At 42.6% G+C, this 13,847-nt stretch overlaps 2 protein-coding genes across 2 annotated transcripts; both read left to right on the top strand.

The window, feature by feature from the left end:
* Positions 1–499: 499 nt before the first annotated feature.
* LOC307019035 (uncharacterized protein) lies at positions 500–2,674 on the top strand (the record flags this gene model as incomplete). The annotated part of the gene is made up of 2 exons (XM_079649643.1): positions 500–932; positions 1,220–2,674. The coding sequence occupies exons 1-2, from the start codon at positions 630–632 to the stop codon at positions 2,672–2,674; spliced, it is 1,758 nt and encodes a 585-aa protein (XP_079505769.1). The 5' UTR covers positions 500–629.
* Positions 2,675–2,781: 107 nt separating this feature from the next.
* On the top strand, positions 2,782–7,386 carry LOC307047431 (uncharacterized protein). The gene is made up of 8 exons (XM_079694403.1): positions 2,782–2,961; positions 3,617–4,201; positions 4,345–4,557; positions 4,684–4,937; positions 5,133–5,258; positions 5,509–5,771; positions 5,990–6,247; positions 6,340–7,386. Exons 1-8 carry the CDS (start codon positions 2,793–2,795, stop codon positions 7,055–7,057), a joined length of 2,586 nt encoding a protein of 861 aa, XP_079550529.1. The 5' UTR covers positions 2,782–2,792; the 3' UTR covers positions 7,058–7,386.
* Positions 7,387–13,847: the final 6,461 nt, after the last annotated feature.

Genomic DNA, 13,847 nt, shown 5'->3' with positions numbered 1-13,847 from the left:
AACCAACCTCGGTCATAATTATTGTAGCATAGAAGGGACACCCGACATAGCGGAAGATATTATTGATTACACATAGTTCAAAGTTGAACTCTTTCTGGGTCAAAATAGCAGTAAATGTTGTGTGGTAGTAACCGTGGATTTGCTCGCTGTAACTGTACGGTTATTTTAGAAGTGTGCGGACTTAATAATAAAATGCCGTTATATAGCCAACGTTAGTGCTACAGTGAAAAAGTGGCATACTGTTAATATCTGTCCCACCTACAGCACATTTGCGATATTGCACTAGTATAACTAATATTGTATTGTCTTGGTGGAGAAAAGAACTGCTCAGATATTTGTTATTCAGTTAAAGTAATATAATCACAGCTAAAGGTACTGCATTTACATTCTCATATGCTTAATACATATTATAAGACTTCATAATAATTATTAATGCATTACTGTGTTCTTCAATTAATATTGCTGCTGCTGCTGCTGCTGCTGCTGCTGCTGCTGCTGCTGCTGCTGCTGCTGCATAATAATTATTAATGCATCACTGTGTTCTTCAATTAATATTGCTGCTGCTGCTAAATGTGGCTGGCGCTTATTTATTTACATACTGCTAAGTAGAACAAATCAATGACAATACAATGTCATGTTTACAGTATATATCCTTTTCTATGCATATCTATCTAATTTCACCAACTGACATTTTCCTTGATATTTCAGTGATGACGAAGACAGGTAAACCCGACGGTTGTTGGGCTGGTATCATGCACCAGTATGCCCAGGGGAAGCACCGGTTCAGCACGGGACAGAGACCAAAGGCCAAGAAATGGAAGTCTGTCATTCAGCGTATTGACGCCTGTCCTTTGACACCTATATTCAACCTCGAAGTCCGATACATTGATATCTTCGGCAGAAGAATCCTCTGCAAATGTGGATATCATGTGGTGAGTGATGGTTATATTTAAGTTAGATAATTCAGTTTAAGTTAATCCTGCACGGATGATTGTTGCCATAAGCCAATGTGTATTCACTTTTAGGTGTCTGCACAGGAAAATGCATTGTTTGCAATTATGTCCCTAGCTATGCTTGAATTGCTTTACCCTTGTTAACAATAACATTCAAAATGTATATTCACTCAGATTTATTAAGTCATACACACATGTATATGTACTCCCTCGGGATTGCATACAAGCAGAAGATTGACAATAAAGTTGACTTTGATTACTTTTAGTCAGGTGATCAGGCAGCTGCATCAGGAAGTCAGAACTTGGAGGCAGCATGCAGCTCAAGTTCAGGGACACAGCAGTCAGTCCCCGCCACACAGAGCAGTACAGGTGCATCATGCCCTCCAGCTGTCCTCGCCACACAGAGCAGTTCAAGCACTCATATCAACTGCTCTCTCTGTTGTATGGATATTTGTGCTGAAGACTTTTTTGAGCATTTGGCTGACTTTCACGCAGAGCAGTGTTGTGAGCAGTGTGGACAGAAGACCAGGGGTGCAATGGAGCTACTCAAACACATTGAGGATTGCCATCTTTCGAGCACCAGCAGGAGTGAAAAACAACAGCCACCACAACACACCTCTGCACCACCAACACAACACACCTCTGCACCACCACCACAACACACCTCTGCACCACCACCACAACACACCTCTGCACCACCAACACAACACACCTCTGCACCACCAACACAACACACCTCTGCACCACCAACACAACACACCTCTGCACCACCAACACAACACACCTCTGCACCACCACCACAACACACCTCTGCACCACCACCACAACAGACTCCTATACCGCAACAGCCACAACCTCCTCCTTCTCCTCTTTTCCACACATCTCCATCTCTCCTCCACCTGAGGCCTCCGGAGGTGAATTGGGTGAGGTTTCTCCCCAATCAGTTCAGGCGGGTCATCAAACCAGCCGACCAGGAGTGGATTGCCACGTGTCTCTACGAGCCCACAGGACAGCTTAGGCAACAGTTCTCCCAGAACTGGTTCCATCCCCCAAATCCACCAAAACGTACAACTGCTCCACCTGAACCCATGAACTACTACAGGCAGCGGATGTTTCTGTGGGCACCGATGAGGATGTGGGGTATTCCACTGAAGTGCGCTCAGTGCGGTAGGAAGATGCATCACTCAGGGATATACCCTAAGGTACGGGAAGTCATCGACCTTGATTCACGCTACTACTTGGTCGGCGGTGACTATCCTCGGTGCAGTCAGTGCATGATCCCTGTGTGTCCTTGGAGTGCGGATTTATTGGTTCAGTTAGATCCTGCTCACAGGAACAGGTTTCCTGCAGTTCTCACAGCACAGCTGGCTCTGGACAGGAAGTGTGTGACCATGCTTAAACCTCGGACTGTAGGGAACAGCTCCAGCTACCTGCAGCAAGCACTGGAGGAAGTCCACAGCGAGGAGTGGGCAAGGCATACAATAGAGTACTTGGCTGACTGTGAGCTCCACAAAAAGAGGAGCACAATGACTCAATCTGATGTAGCAGTCTATATGAGTCCACCGCGCTTCAGCCCCCTACCTCTAGCACAGTGGTTTGAGACGGTCCATGCCAATGAGATCCTGGGTCATCTGGAGGAGATGAAGGGTATAATCACATCCACATATGGCCGGATCTTAAAACTGGGCTCCACAAAGAAGGTGCAGAAAAATATTTGTTAATGTTCTATGTTTGAAAACATTGTCATGAGTTACACTTGATTATGTATTTATATTGGATTTACATGTTTTATAGATCACTAAGAAACTTGCCGGGGCCATAGCAGACACGGCCACATGGATGACAAACGTCAGTAATGAATGTGGCGAGGTTCTGAACTGTGTCCTAACCACTGGTGAGGGAGCTGGTCTAGAGGGCTTGTGCCAAGGCATCGTCAAGCGCTACCAAGACGCTGGGGAGCCAGAGCCAGAAGTTATATATGTGGACCGAGATTGCTGCAACGACACAGGTATTAGAAGGTTTGACTGTTTGTGTATCATTGTGTTATTTATTGCACGGACAAAATGAAAACCTTTACAAATGTGTAAACATAAGACTCTTCTTGTTTGGAATAAGATACTTCATTCTATATGAATACCACCAGTCTAAGATTGTACATCTTTGATTTCTTTTCCCACTTCCCTTGCCTCAAATCTAAGGGAGAGACATAAGGAGAGAGGATTCAGTGCAAAAGGCATTCAAAAAAAGAGACATCCTTTTAAACCATTTAAAATTATATTTGATGCAGCATCATATGTGTATTTTATTTATGTATATTGTTTATTTTGTATTCAAACTGCAACGTGGCATAAGGTGAAAATTAGATATTACCAACATTTGTATTATTATTATTATTTTACACAGGACACACACATTCATATATTAAGGTGTGTGTCCTGGATGAGACGAGGAGGCACAAATAAGAAGGGTCTTTCCACGATGACATTCCCACTTCTTCTAAACCATCAATTGCCATTCCCTGCCTTTCCACCAGATGCTCTCCTGCTTTTACACCTGACATTCTGCTCATTCAACTACTTACCTGGTCTTCCCTCATCAGTTACGTTTACATTTGTATTTTAATAACATGCTTACATTCACTCCTTGATTTTTTCTTTGCACAGGTTTAACCCCGGTTCAAGTTTGGTTTCGACCTTGGAAAACACAGGTTAAATTGGATATTTTCCACTTCATGAGGCGATTCACAACTGGTCTCACTACAGAACACCATCCCCTGTACGGCACTTTCTGTTCCAAAATGTCCAGCTGCATTTTTGAGTGGGACAAGGATGACATCAGCCATCTGAAAGAAGCAAAGACTTCAGAGCTCAAGAAACTACATGCTGGTCAGACTCCTTCAGAAGCGCAAGTTCTGGCCAACATCAGCTCCAGAGAACTGGCGAAACACTGCAGGAGGAGAACTCGTGGGATAGAGGAAAGCCGTGCCCTCATCCAGGATTTGCTCGACTCAATGTGGGAGCTCACTGACAAATCAGGTTTGAGGCTTATCAATCCTGAGAGCATGACACGTGTGTGGGAGGTTCAACAAAAACATTTGCCATGCATTCAGGATCCCCCTGGTGTGGAACTGTACACCAAAGTCGGATCAGGTCTACAAAAGGGCAGTAAGGTTTTGGATGTCCTAAGATGTGGCAGAGGTTCCTCTTCTGTGGAGAGCTTCCATCGGCATCAGAACACCTTCATCCCGGGTAAAAATAATATATATAAACAATTCTGCTTTTGAATTGTCATAAAAACAGTCTCAAGTGTATGATACATTGCACACATGGGGAAAAGTGTATCATCGCTTCATAAATGCAAATTACATTTAAAATGTTTTCCTTTTTTTAAGGCTGGAGATCTAATGCGATGCACACGCAAATGTACATGCTTGAAGGGAGTTTCAGATGGAACATGAATCGAGCCCATGCAGCTGTACATGTGAGTGGTGCTTCACAAACCAGGATCTACGATGTCCGACTGAAGACTCATCTAAATGCCCTCAGCCAGCGAGTTCTTGGTTGTGCCCTACTACCAGAATTCATCCCCCCTGGGAAACCCACTGGTAGGTCACTTCAGGAAACCCCGTTTTCACTGCAGCTAGGCCTTTCTGTTCTTCTTCTTTCTAGTAGCAACTTGTCTATTCCTCCAAATTTAAACATTTTCTTTTTCATAATTTATGTTATGGCAGGTGAGCGTATTGCTGTGGAGTATTTGCTGGCTCAGTCTGACAGAGGAGATCTGCTGGGTCCACAACAGGACAGTGAACTTGGCACCATTGTTCCAGACCGCCAGGTTGAAGTTCAGGAGGAGGAGGAGTGCCTTGACATCACAATTAGTGATGCAGTGGAGATCCTCAGTCAGCGCCCCTCGGACACTTCAGCACCCCGCGGTGCTTTTCTGCTCCCTGTATCTCACCACACATCACCTCACCCATCATCTCAGGTAATCTGATTATTCTTTTATTGTCCTGGCATATGAATTCTAGAAGAACATACATGCTTTGAATGGTGTTTTTATCGCATAGGTTACATTTGTCTTTTTGTGTTGCATGCATTTAGATACATTTTTATGGCAATATCCATTTCAAGGATATTTTTACTCAACTGTTTGTCTCTCATGGCCGGTACGGCTGTACAGCCGTTGGCACTATCCCCCCAAAGTGATGCAGCTGAGAGCCCACCTGAAGAGCCCCAGCCTGAATCCACTCAGAGTATTTCTCTTCCTGCTGACTCACCCGACGCGTCCACTTACACAACCTCTCAGGTAATCTGACCAATTGTAAAATCACATTGTTTTTAAATTATTCAGGATTCATTATTGCTCCGCACATGCTATGAATAACTTGTTTCATTAAGTCTCAAATAGTCAATTGGTGTTGTGTGCTTATAGCACGGTGATGTCTCACAGTCCTGTCAGATGTGTACTTCTGACAAAAACTTCTCTGCGCCCAGGACATCGGCTCAGGTCATGTGACCATTTATTAATCATTTGTCAATGGTTGTTCATTTTTCAGAATACCCGCTGTGATTCTCGAGGTGTTCAGGGATGTGAGGCTGTGGATGACTTGGCCAAGTATCTTGTTCTACTTAATAGAACAATAACGGCATTATCAGTAGGCGAGACGGATGAGATTGTGAGGCTGTATTCAAAGCTACATCAAATGGATAAGCAACCCACAACCTATAGCCTGAAGTCCAAAAAAAGGACCTTGCCTGGACCATGGAGAGCTTCCAGGAAACGAAGTGGCTCTGCGCCAGGCCAACAAGCAGCTGAAAGGTGAACTGACCTCTAGTGGACGCACACATTACATCATTCACATATATCTTAATTGTCATTATTGAGAGTAGTAAGTAGCTGTTTTGTATGTCTAACCCTCACAGCATTTTAGATTCTTAGTAATGGATTCAGACAAATGAACTGGTATAGTCCATTTGTGAAGTGGGGTTGTACTGTATATCCGTATAATATTTATAAATCGTCTTTCTCCTTCACAGACTATTCATGACCCATGGTCAGGCTGCTCTGAGACCTGATGCCAACCGGATATGTGAATGTGTTTCACTCAGGCTTTTGAAGGAGTTTGAGCTGGCAAGAAACCGACCCAAAGACAGCAAGGGTAAAACCTTGCCTATTCCACAGTCTATGGTGAAATCATACGTCCACATTAAACAACTGCTGGAAGACAGCCTCGTCGTACAGGAGCAGACCCACTTGGTGCTTGTTACTATAAACAACACCACTGTGTCTTGTTGGTAAGATATTTTGGCTACATTCTCTTTAACAGCTGCACTTTAGATGCATTCACTTTGTATAAAGATTCTCAATATGTTGTATTTCTTTCTAGGTTACAAGAAAGACAAAAAAGAACCGGTCGGGACTCATTGCTCCAAGGAGTGCAGCTCCCCGAAAAGGCAACGGCAGCTGAGGATTCCTTGCCATTACTGAGGGAGCTCCCTACTGAACCTGTGAGGCACGGACATGTTAGCCTGGAAATCCAGGAGCCTGACAATAGGGAGGGTGAGGCATTGATACGCCAGCGCCGCAGTGCCAGAGCTGACTCAGGTTCTTCTGCTTCATCCACGCACACGCAGGGTCACCTTCCACAAGCCCCATCTCCTGCATTTTGGCAGTACCCAATGCCTCCAGCACCATATCCTGCCTCATGGCAGTACCCCATGCCTCCAGCACTAACTCCTGCCTCATGGCAATACCCCATGCCTCCAGCACTAACTCCTTTCTCATGGCAGTACCCCGTGCCTCCAGCACCATCTCCTGCCTCATGGCAGTTCCCCGTGCCTGCAGGCCCGGGTCACCTTCCACCTGCTCCGTCTACTGCTTCATCTTCCCAAGCCCCTATTCCTCAGCATTCCTCAGTTGACAAATCCTCTGTCGACCTAAATAGGCGCAGGAAATGGCGGCATGAAAAGACAGCAAAAGAGGACCAGGTGCTTGCTGCAAGAGGGGAGCCACCGAAGAAGCGACTCATAAAAGAGGACTACCACTACCAATGCAAAAGCTGTGGTCAGTCGAAAAAGAAAGAGCACTGGCCATACCCAGCTTAAGGGTAAATGGTACTGTCCAGCATCTGGACAGACCATTGCAGAATGGAAAGGCTCTCTAGACAAGAAGTAAGCCCTTTTACTGTTGTTGTATAGAATGTATCCCTTTTATCTGTGTGTTCCTAATAATGTTGTATATAATGTATCCCTTTTATCTGTGTTCATATTAATGTTGTATAAGAAGTTTATCGTTGTCATGGCATTCCAGAGATAATAAAAATAATATGGGAAAGCATACATTTACTTGTGTTTTTGTTTTTCTATGCTAAACGTTTCAACATTTTGTAAATGGGTGAAAATGAAATGGGTTTATTGGCCTTAGAGTACTATAAAGTCTCCTTTTTTCTTTCTTTCTTCCCCCTCCCTTTCCCCCCTCCTTTTCCTCTTCTTTCCCCCACCTAGCAGTCCCTTTTGCCCCATTTTTGGCCGAGTGGTTAAGGCGTTGAACTAGAAATCCATTGGGGTCTCCCCGCGCAGGTTCGAATCCTGCCGGCAACGTTAGATCATTTAATGCATGTGTACAATTACCTTCAGGCTGATTTCAGCTGTTGTTGGGGAAAAAAGCAATCAAGGACACTATTTCAAACCAATTAAAAAAAAGTTATAATCTCAACATAAAAGAGAACACCCAAATGGACACATGGGCTTTTACCAGGTCTTGTGGAGTACAACCACCTAAATACGTCGTATAATTCCTTTTGTTTTTCCAGGGAGAGGCATCATGCTACGTAAGCCACATTCGCCACAACTAGCATGACCCTGCAGAACGCGTGACTGAACTGTGGAAAGGAGAATTGTTGTCACTACTTTCCAGACCTTTAAATTCGGCTTCCTGAACAAAATTGTATTTTTTCAAAGATGCCTGGTCCCATTCCTCCAATACAAGTGTTTGCTTTATTTTCAAATGTAGGACTCTTTTTTAGTACAAATGACAATACAAATTTAAAACTTGGCAATGTAAACGTTTTTGGCCAACAATGGTGATATAGTGGTGTGCAAAGGAAAGATAAAACATGTTGACTTTGTTATCATTCTCCATTAGGGTACGAGAAGTCCCGGGCTCAAATCCACGATGAACCTGAGAAAAGTAGAGGGCAATTCAGATTTTAAAGCCTAGTATGGGCAGAATTAACTTAATGTGTATCCTTCTGATATCTTCCTTTATCCAAGGATCTGAAGGAAAGGGAAAGAAATGAAAGAAAAAGCAGGGGATGTAGCTCAGTGGTAGAGCGCATGCTTCGCATGTATGAGTCCCCGGGTTCAATCCCCGGCATCTCCAACTAATATTATGGTCGCAGTCAAGGATGTCTCTGTTGTACGGGTTAATGTGTAAAAAGTATTGAAAAGTACCACATAAAAGCATGCATCATGTATCAGCATGCATCATGTATCACAAGGGCAAGGTAAACAAAGCCAAAGCTTAATTCCATTTGTAAGAAAGGTTGACTTTTTCTTCTCAGGTTTTCAGAAAGTCCTGACTATTTGTGAAATTGCTTAGAAATCCAGTTTAGTGTTGTCGTGGCGGAGTGGTTAAGGCGATGGAATAGAAATCCATTGGGGTCTCCCCGCGCAGGTTCGAATCCTGCCGGCAACGTTAGATCATTTAATGCATGTGTACATTTACCTTCAGGCTGATTTCAGCTGTTGTTGGGGAAAAAAGCAATCAAGGACACTATTTCAATCCAATTAAAAAAAGTTATAATCTCAACATAAACGAGAACACCCAAATGTACACATGGGCTTTTACCAGGTCTTGTGGAGTACAACCACCTAAATACGTCGTATAATTCCTTTTGTTTTTCCAGGGATAGGCATCATGCTACGTAAGCCACATTCGCCACAACTAGCATGACCCTGCATAACGCGTGACTGAACTGTGGAAAGGAGAATTGTTGTCACTACTTTCCAGACCTTTAAATGTGGCTTCCTGAACAAAATTGTATTTTTTCAAAGATGCCTGGTCCCATTCCTCCAATACAAGTGTTTGCTTTATTTTCAAATGTAGGGCTCTTTTTTAGTAAAAATGACCAGACAAATTTAAAACTTGGCAATGTAAACGTTTTTGGCCAACAATGGTGATATAGTGGTGTGCAAAGGAAAGATAAAACATGTTGACTTTATTATCATTCTCCATTAGTGTACGAGAAGTCCCGGGCTCAAATCCACGATGAACCTGAGAAAAGTAGATGGCAATTCAGATTTTAAAGCCTAGTATGGGCAAAATTAACTTAATGTGTATCCTTCTGATATCTTCCTTTATCCAAGGATCTGAAGGAAAGGGAAAGAAATGAAAGAAAAAGCAGGGGATGTAGCTCAGTGGTAGAGTGCATGCTTTCCATGTATGAGGCCCCGGGTTCAATCCCGGCATCTCCAACTAATATTATGGTCGCAGTCAAGGATGTCTCTGTTGTACGGGTTAATGTGTAAAAAGTATTGAAAAAGAGCACATAAAAGTATGCATCATGTATCAGCATGCATCATGTATCACAAGGGCAAGGTAAAAAAAGCCAAAGCTTAATTCCATTTGTAAAAAGGTTGACTTGTTCGTCTCAGGTTCTCAGAAAGTCCTGACTATTTGTGAAATTGCTTAGAAGTCTAGTTTTTGTGTTGTCGTGGCCGAGTGGTTAAGGCGTTGAACTAGAAATCCATTGGGGTCTCCCCGCGCAGGTTCGAATCCTGCCGGCAACGTTAGATCATTTAATGCATGTGTACAATTACCTTCAGGCTGATTTCAGCTGTTGTTGGGGGAAAAAGCAATCAAGGACACTATTTCAAACCAATTAAAAAAAAGTTATAATCTCAACATAAAAGAGAACACCCAAATGTACACATGGGCTTTTACCAGGTCTTGTGGAGTACAACCACCTAAATACGTCGTATAATTCCTTTTGTTTTTCCAGGGATAGGCATCATGCTACGTAAGCCACATTCGCCACAACTAGCATGACCCTGCAGAACGCGTGACTGAACTGTGGAAACGAGAATTGTTGTCACTACTTTCCAGACCTTTAAATTCGGCTTCCTGAACAAAATTGTATTTTTTCAAAGATGCCTGGTCCCATTCCTCCAATACAAGTGTTTGCTTTATTTTCAAATGTAGGACTCTTTTTAGTACAAATGACAATACAAATTTAAAACTTGGCAATGTAAACGTTTTTGCCAACAATGGTGATATAGTGGTGTGCAAAGGAAAGATAAAACATGTTGACTTTGTTATCATTCTCCATTAGGGTACGAGAAGTCCCGGGCTCAAATCCACGATGAACCTGAGAAAAGTAGAGGGCAATTCAGATTTTAAAGCCTAGTATGGGCAGAATTAACTTAATGTGTATCCTTCTGATATCTTCCTTTATCCAAGGATCAGAAGGAAAGGGAAAGAAATGAAAGAAAAAGCAGGGGATGTAGCTCAGTGGTAGAGCGCATGCTTCGCATGTATGAGGCCCCGGGTTCAATCCCCGGCATCTCCAACTAATATTATGGTCGCAGTCAAGGATGTCTCTGTTGTACGGGTTAATGTGTAAAAAGTATTGAAAAGTACCACATAAAAGCATGCATCATGTATCAGCATGCATCATGTATCACAAGGGCAAGGTAAACAAAGCCAAAGCTTAATTCCATTTGTAAGAAAGGTTGACTTTTTCTTCTCAGGTTTTCAGAAAGTCCTGACTATTTGTGAAATTGCTTAGAAATCCAGTTTAGTGTTGTCGTGGCGGAGTGGTTAAGGCGATGGAATAGAAATCCATTGGGGTCTCCCCGCGCATGTTCGAATCCTGCCGGCAACGTTAGATCATTTAATGCATGTGTACATTTACCTTCAGGCTGATTTCAGCTGTTGTTGGGGAAAAAAGCAATCAAGGACACTATTTCAAACCAATTAAAAAAAGTTATAATCTCAACATAAACGAGAACACCCAAATGTACACATGGGCTTTTACCAGGTCTTGTGGAGTACAACCACCTAAATACGTCGTATAATTCCTTTTGTTTTTCCAGGGATATGCATCATGCTACGTAAGCCACATTCGCCACAACTAGCATGACCCTGCAGAACGCGTGACTGAACTGTGGAAAGGAGAATTGTTGTCACTACTTTCCAGACCTTTAAATTTGGCTTCCTGAACAAAATTGTATTTTTTCAAAGATGCCTGGTCCCATTCCTCCAATACAAGTGTTTGCTTTATTTTCAAATGTAGGGCTCTTTTTTAGTAAAAATGACCAGACAAATTTAAAACTTGGCAATGTAAACGTTTTTGGCCAACAATGGTGATATAGTGGTGTGCAAAGGAAAGATAAAACATGTTGACTTTGTTATCATTCTCCATTAGGGTACGAGACGTCCCGGGCTCAAATCCACGATGAACCTGAGAAAAGTAGAGGGCAATTCAGATTTTGAAGCCTAGTATGGGCAGAATTAACTTAATGTGTATCCTTCTGATATCTTCCTTTATCCAAGGATCTGAAGGAAATGGAAAGAAATGGAAGAAAAAGCAGGGCATGTAGCTCAGTGGTAGAGCGCATGCTTTGCGTGTATGATGCCCCCGGGTTCAATCCCCGGCATCTCCAACTAATATTATGGTCGCAGTCAAGGATGTCTCTGTTGTACGGGTTAATGTGTAAAAAGTATTGAAAAGTACCACATAAAAGCATGCATCATGTATCAGCATGCATCATGTATCACAAGGGCAAGGTAAACAAAGCCAAAGCTTAATTCCATTTGTAAGAAAGGTTGACTTTTTCTTCTCAGGTTTTCAGAAAGTCCTGACTATTTGTGAAATTGCTTAGAAATCCAGTTTAGTGTTGTCGTGGCGGAGTGGTTAAGGCGATGGAATAGAAATCCATTGCGGTCTCCCCGCGCAGGTTCGAATCCTGCCGGCAACGTTAGATCATTTAATGCATGTGTACAATTACGTGCAGGGGGATTTCAGCTGTTGGAGGGGAAAAAAGCCTTCTCGGACACTATTTCAAAACAATACAAAAACATTTGTAATCTCAACATCAACGAGAACATCCAAATGTACACATGGGCTTTTACCAGGTCTTGTGGAGTACAACCACCTAAATACGTCGTATAATTCCTTTTGTTTTTCCAGGGATAGGCATCATGCTACGTAAGCCACATTCGCCACAACTAGCATGACCCTGCAGAACGCGTGACTGAACTGTGGAAACGAGAATTGTTGTCACTACTTTCCAGACCTTTAAATTCGGCTTCCTGAACAAAATTGTATTTTTTCAAAGATGCCTGGTCCCATTCCTCCAATACAAGTGTTTGCTTTATTTTCAAATGTAGGGCTCTTTTTTAGTAAAAATTACCAGACAAATTTAAAACTTGGCAATGTAAACGTTTTTGGCCAACAATGGTGATATAGTGGTGTGCAAAGGAAAGATAAAACATGTTGACTTTGTTATCATTCTCCATTAGGGTACGAGAAGCCCCGGGCTCAAATCCACGATGAACCTGAGAAAAGTAGAGGGCAATTCAGATTTGAAAGCCTAGTATGGGCAGAATTAACTTAATGTGTATCCTTCTGATATCTTCCTTTATCCAAGGATCTGAAGGAAAGGGAAAGAAATGAAAGAAAAAGCAGGGGATGTAGCTCAGTGGTAGAGCGCATGCTTCGCATGTATGAGGCCCCGGGTTCAATCCCCGGCATCTCCAACTAATATTATGGTCGCAGTCAAGGATGTCTCTGTTGTACGGGTTAATGTGTAAAAAGTATTGAAAAGTACCACATAAAAGCATGCATCATGTATCAGCATGCATCATGTATCACAAGGGCAAGGTAAACAAAGCCAAAGCTTAATTCCATTTGTAAGAAAGGTTGACTTTTTCTTCTCAGGTTTTCAGAAAGTCCTGACTATCTGTGAAATTGCTTAGAAATCCAGTTTAGTGTTGTCGTGGCGGAGTGGTTAAGGCGTTGAACTAGAAATCCATTGGGGTCTCCCCGCGCAGGTTCGAATCCTGCCGGCAACGTTAGATCATTTAATGCATGTGTACAATTACCTTCAGGCTGATTTCAGCTGTTGTTGGGGAAAAAAGCAATCAAGGACACTATTTCAAACCAATTAAAAAAAAGTTATAATCTCAACATAAAAGAGAACACCCAAATGTACACATGGGCTTTTACCAGGTCTTGTGGAGTACAACCACCTAAATACGTCGTATAATTCCTTTTGTTTTTCCAGGGATAGGCATCATGCTACGTAAGCCACATTCGCCACAACTAGCATGACCCTGCAGAACGCGTGACTGAACTGTGGAAACGAGAATTGTTGTCACTACTTTCCAGACCTTTAAATTCGGCTTCCTGAACAAAATTGTATTTTTTCAAAGATGCCTGGTCCCATTCCTCCAATACAAGTGTTTGCTTTATTTTCAAATGTAGGGCTCTTTTTTAGTAAAAATGACCAGACAAATTTAAAACTTGGCAATGTAAACGTTTTTGGCCAACAATGGTGATATAGTGGTGTGCAAAGGAAAGATAAAACATGTTGACTTTATTATCATTCTCCATTAGTGTACGAGAAGTCCCGGGCTCAAATCCACGATGAACCTGAGAAAAGTAGAGGGCAATTCAGATTTTAAAGCCTAGTATGGGCAGAATTAACTTAATGTGTATCCTTCTGATATCTTCCTTTATCCAAGGATCTGAAGGAAAGGGAAAGAAATGGAAGAAAAAGCAGGGGATGTAGCTCAGTGGTAGAGTGCATGCTTTGCATGTATGAGGCCCCGGGTTCAATCCCCGGCATCTCCAACTAATATTATGGTCGCAGTCAAGGATGTCTCTGTTGT

The sequence above is a fragment of the Notothenia rossii genome (genome assembly GCF_949606895.1).
Source record: "Notothenia rossii genome assembly, chromosome: 1".
Taxonomy (NCBI): domain Eukaryota; kingdom Metazoa; phylum Chordata; class Actinopteri; order Perciformes; family Nototheniidae; genus Notothenia; species Notothenia rossii.
Note: the sequence above shows the minus strand (reverse complement) of the source record. Positions and strands in the feature narration are given on the sequence as shown.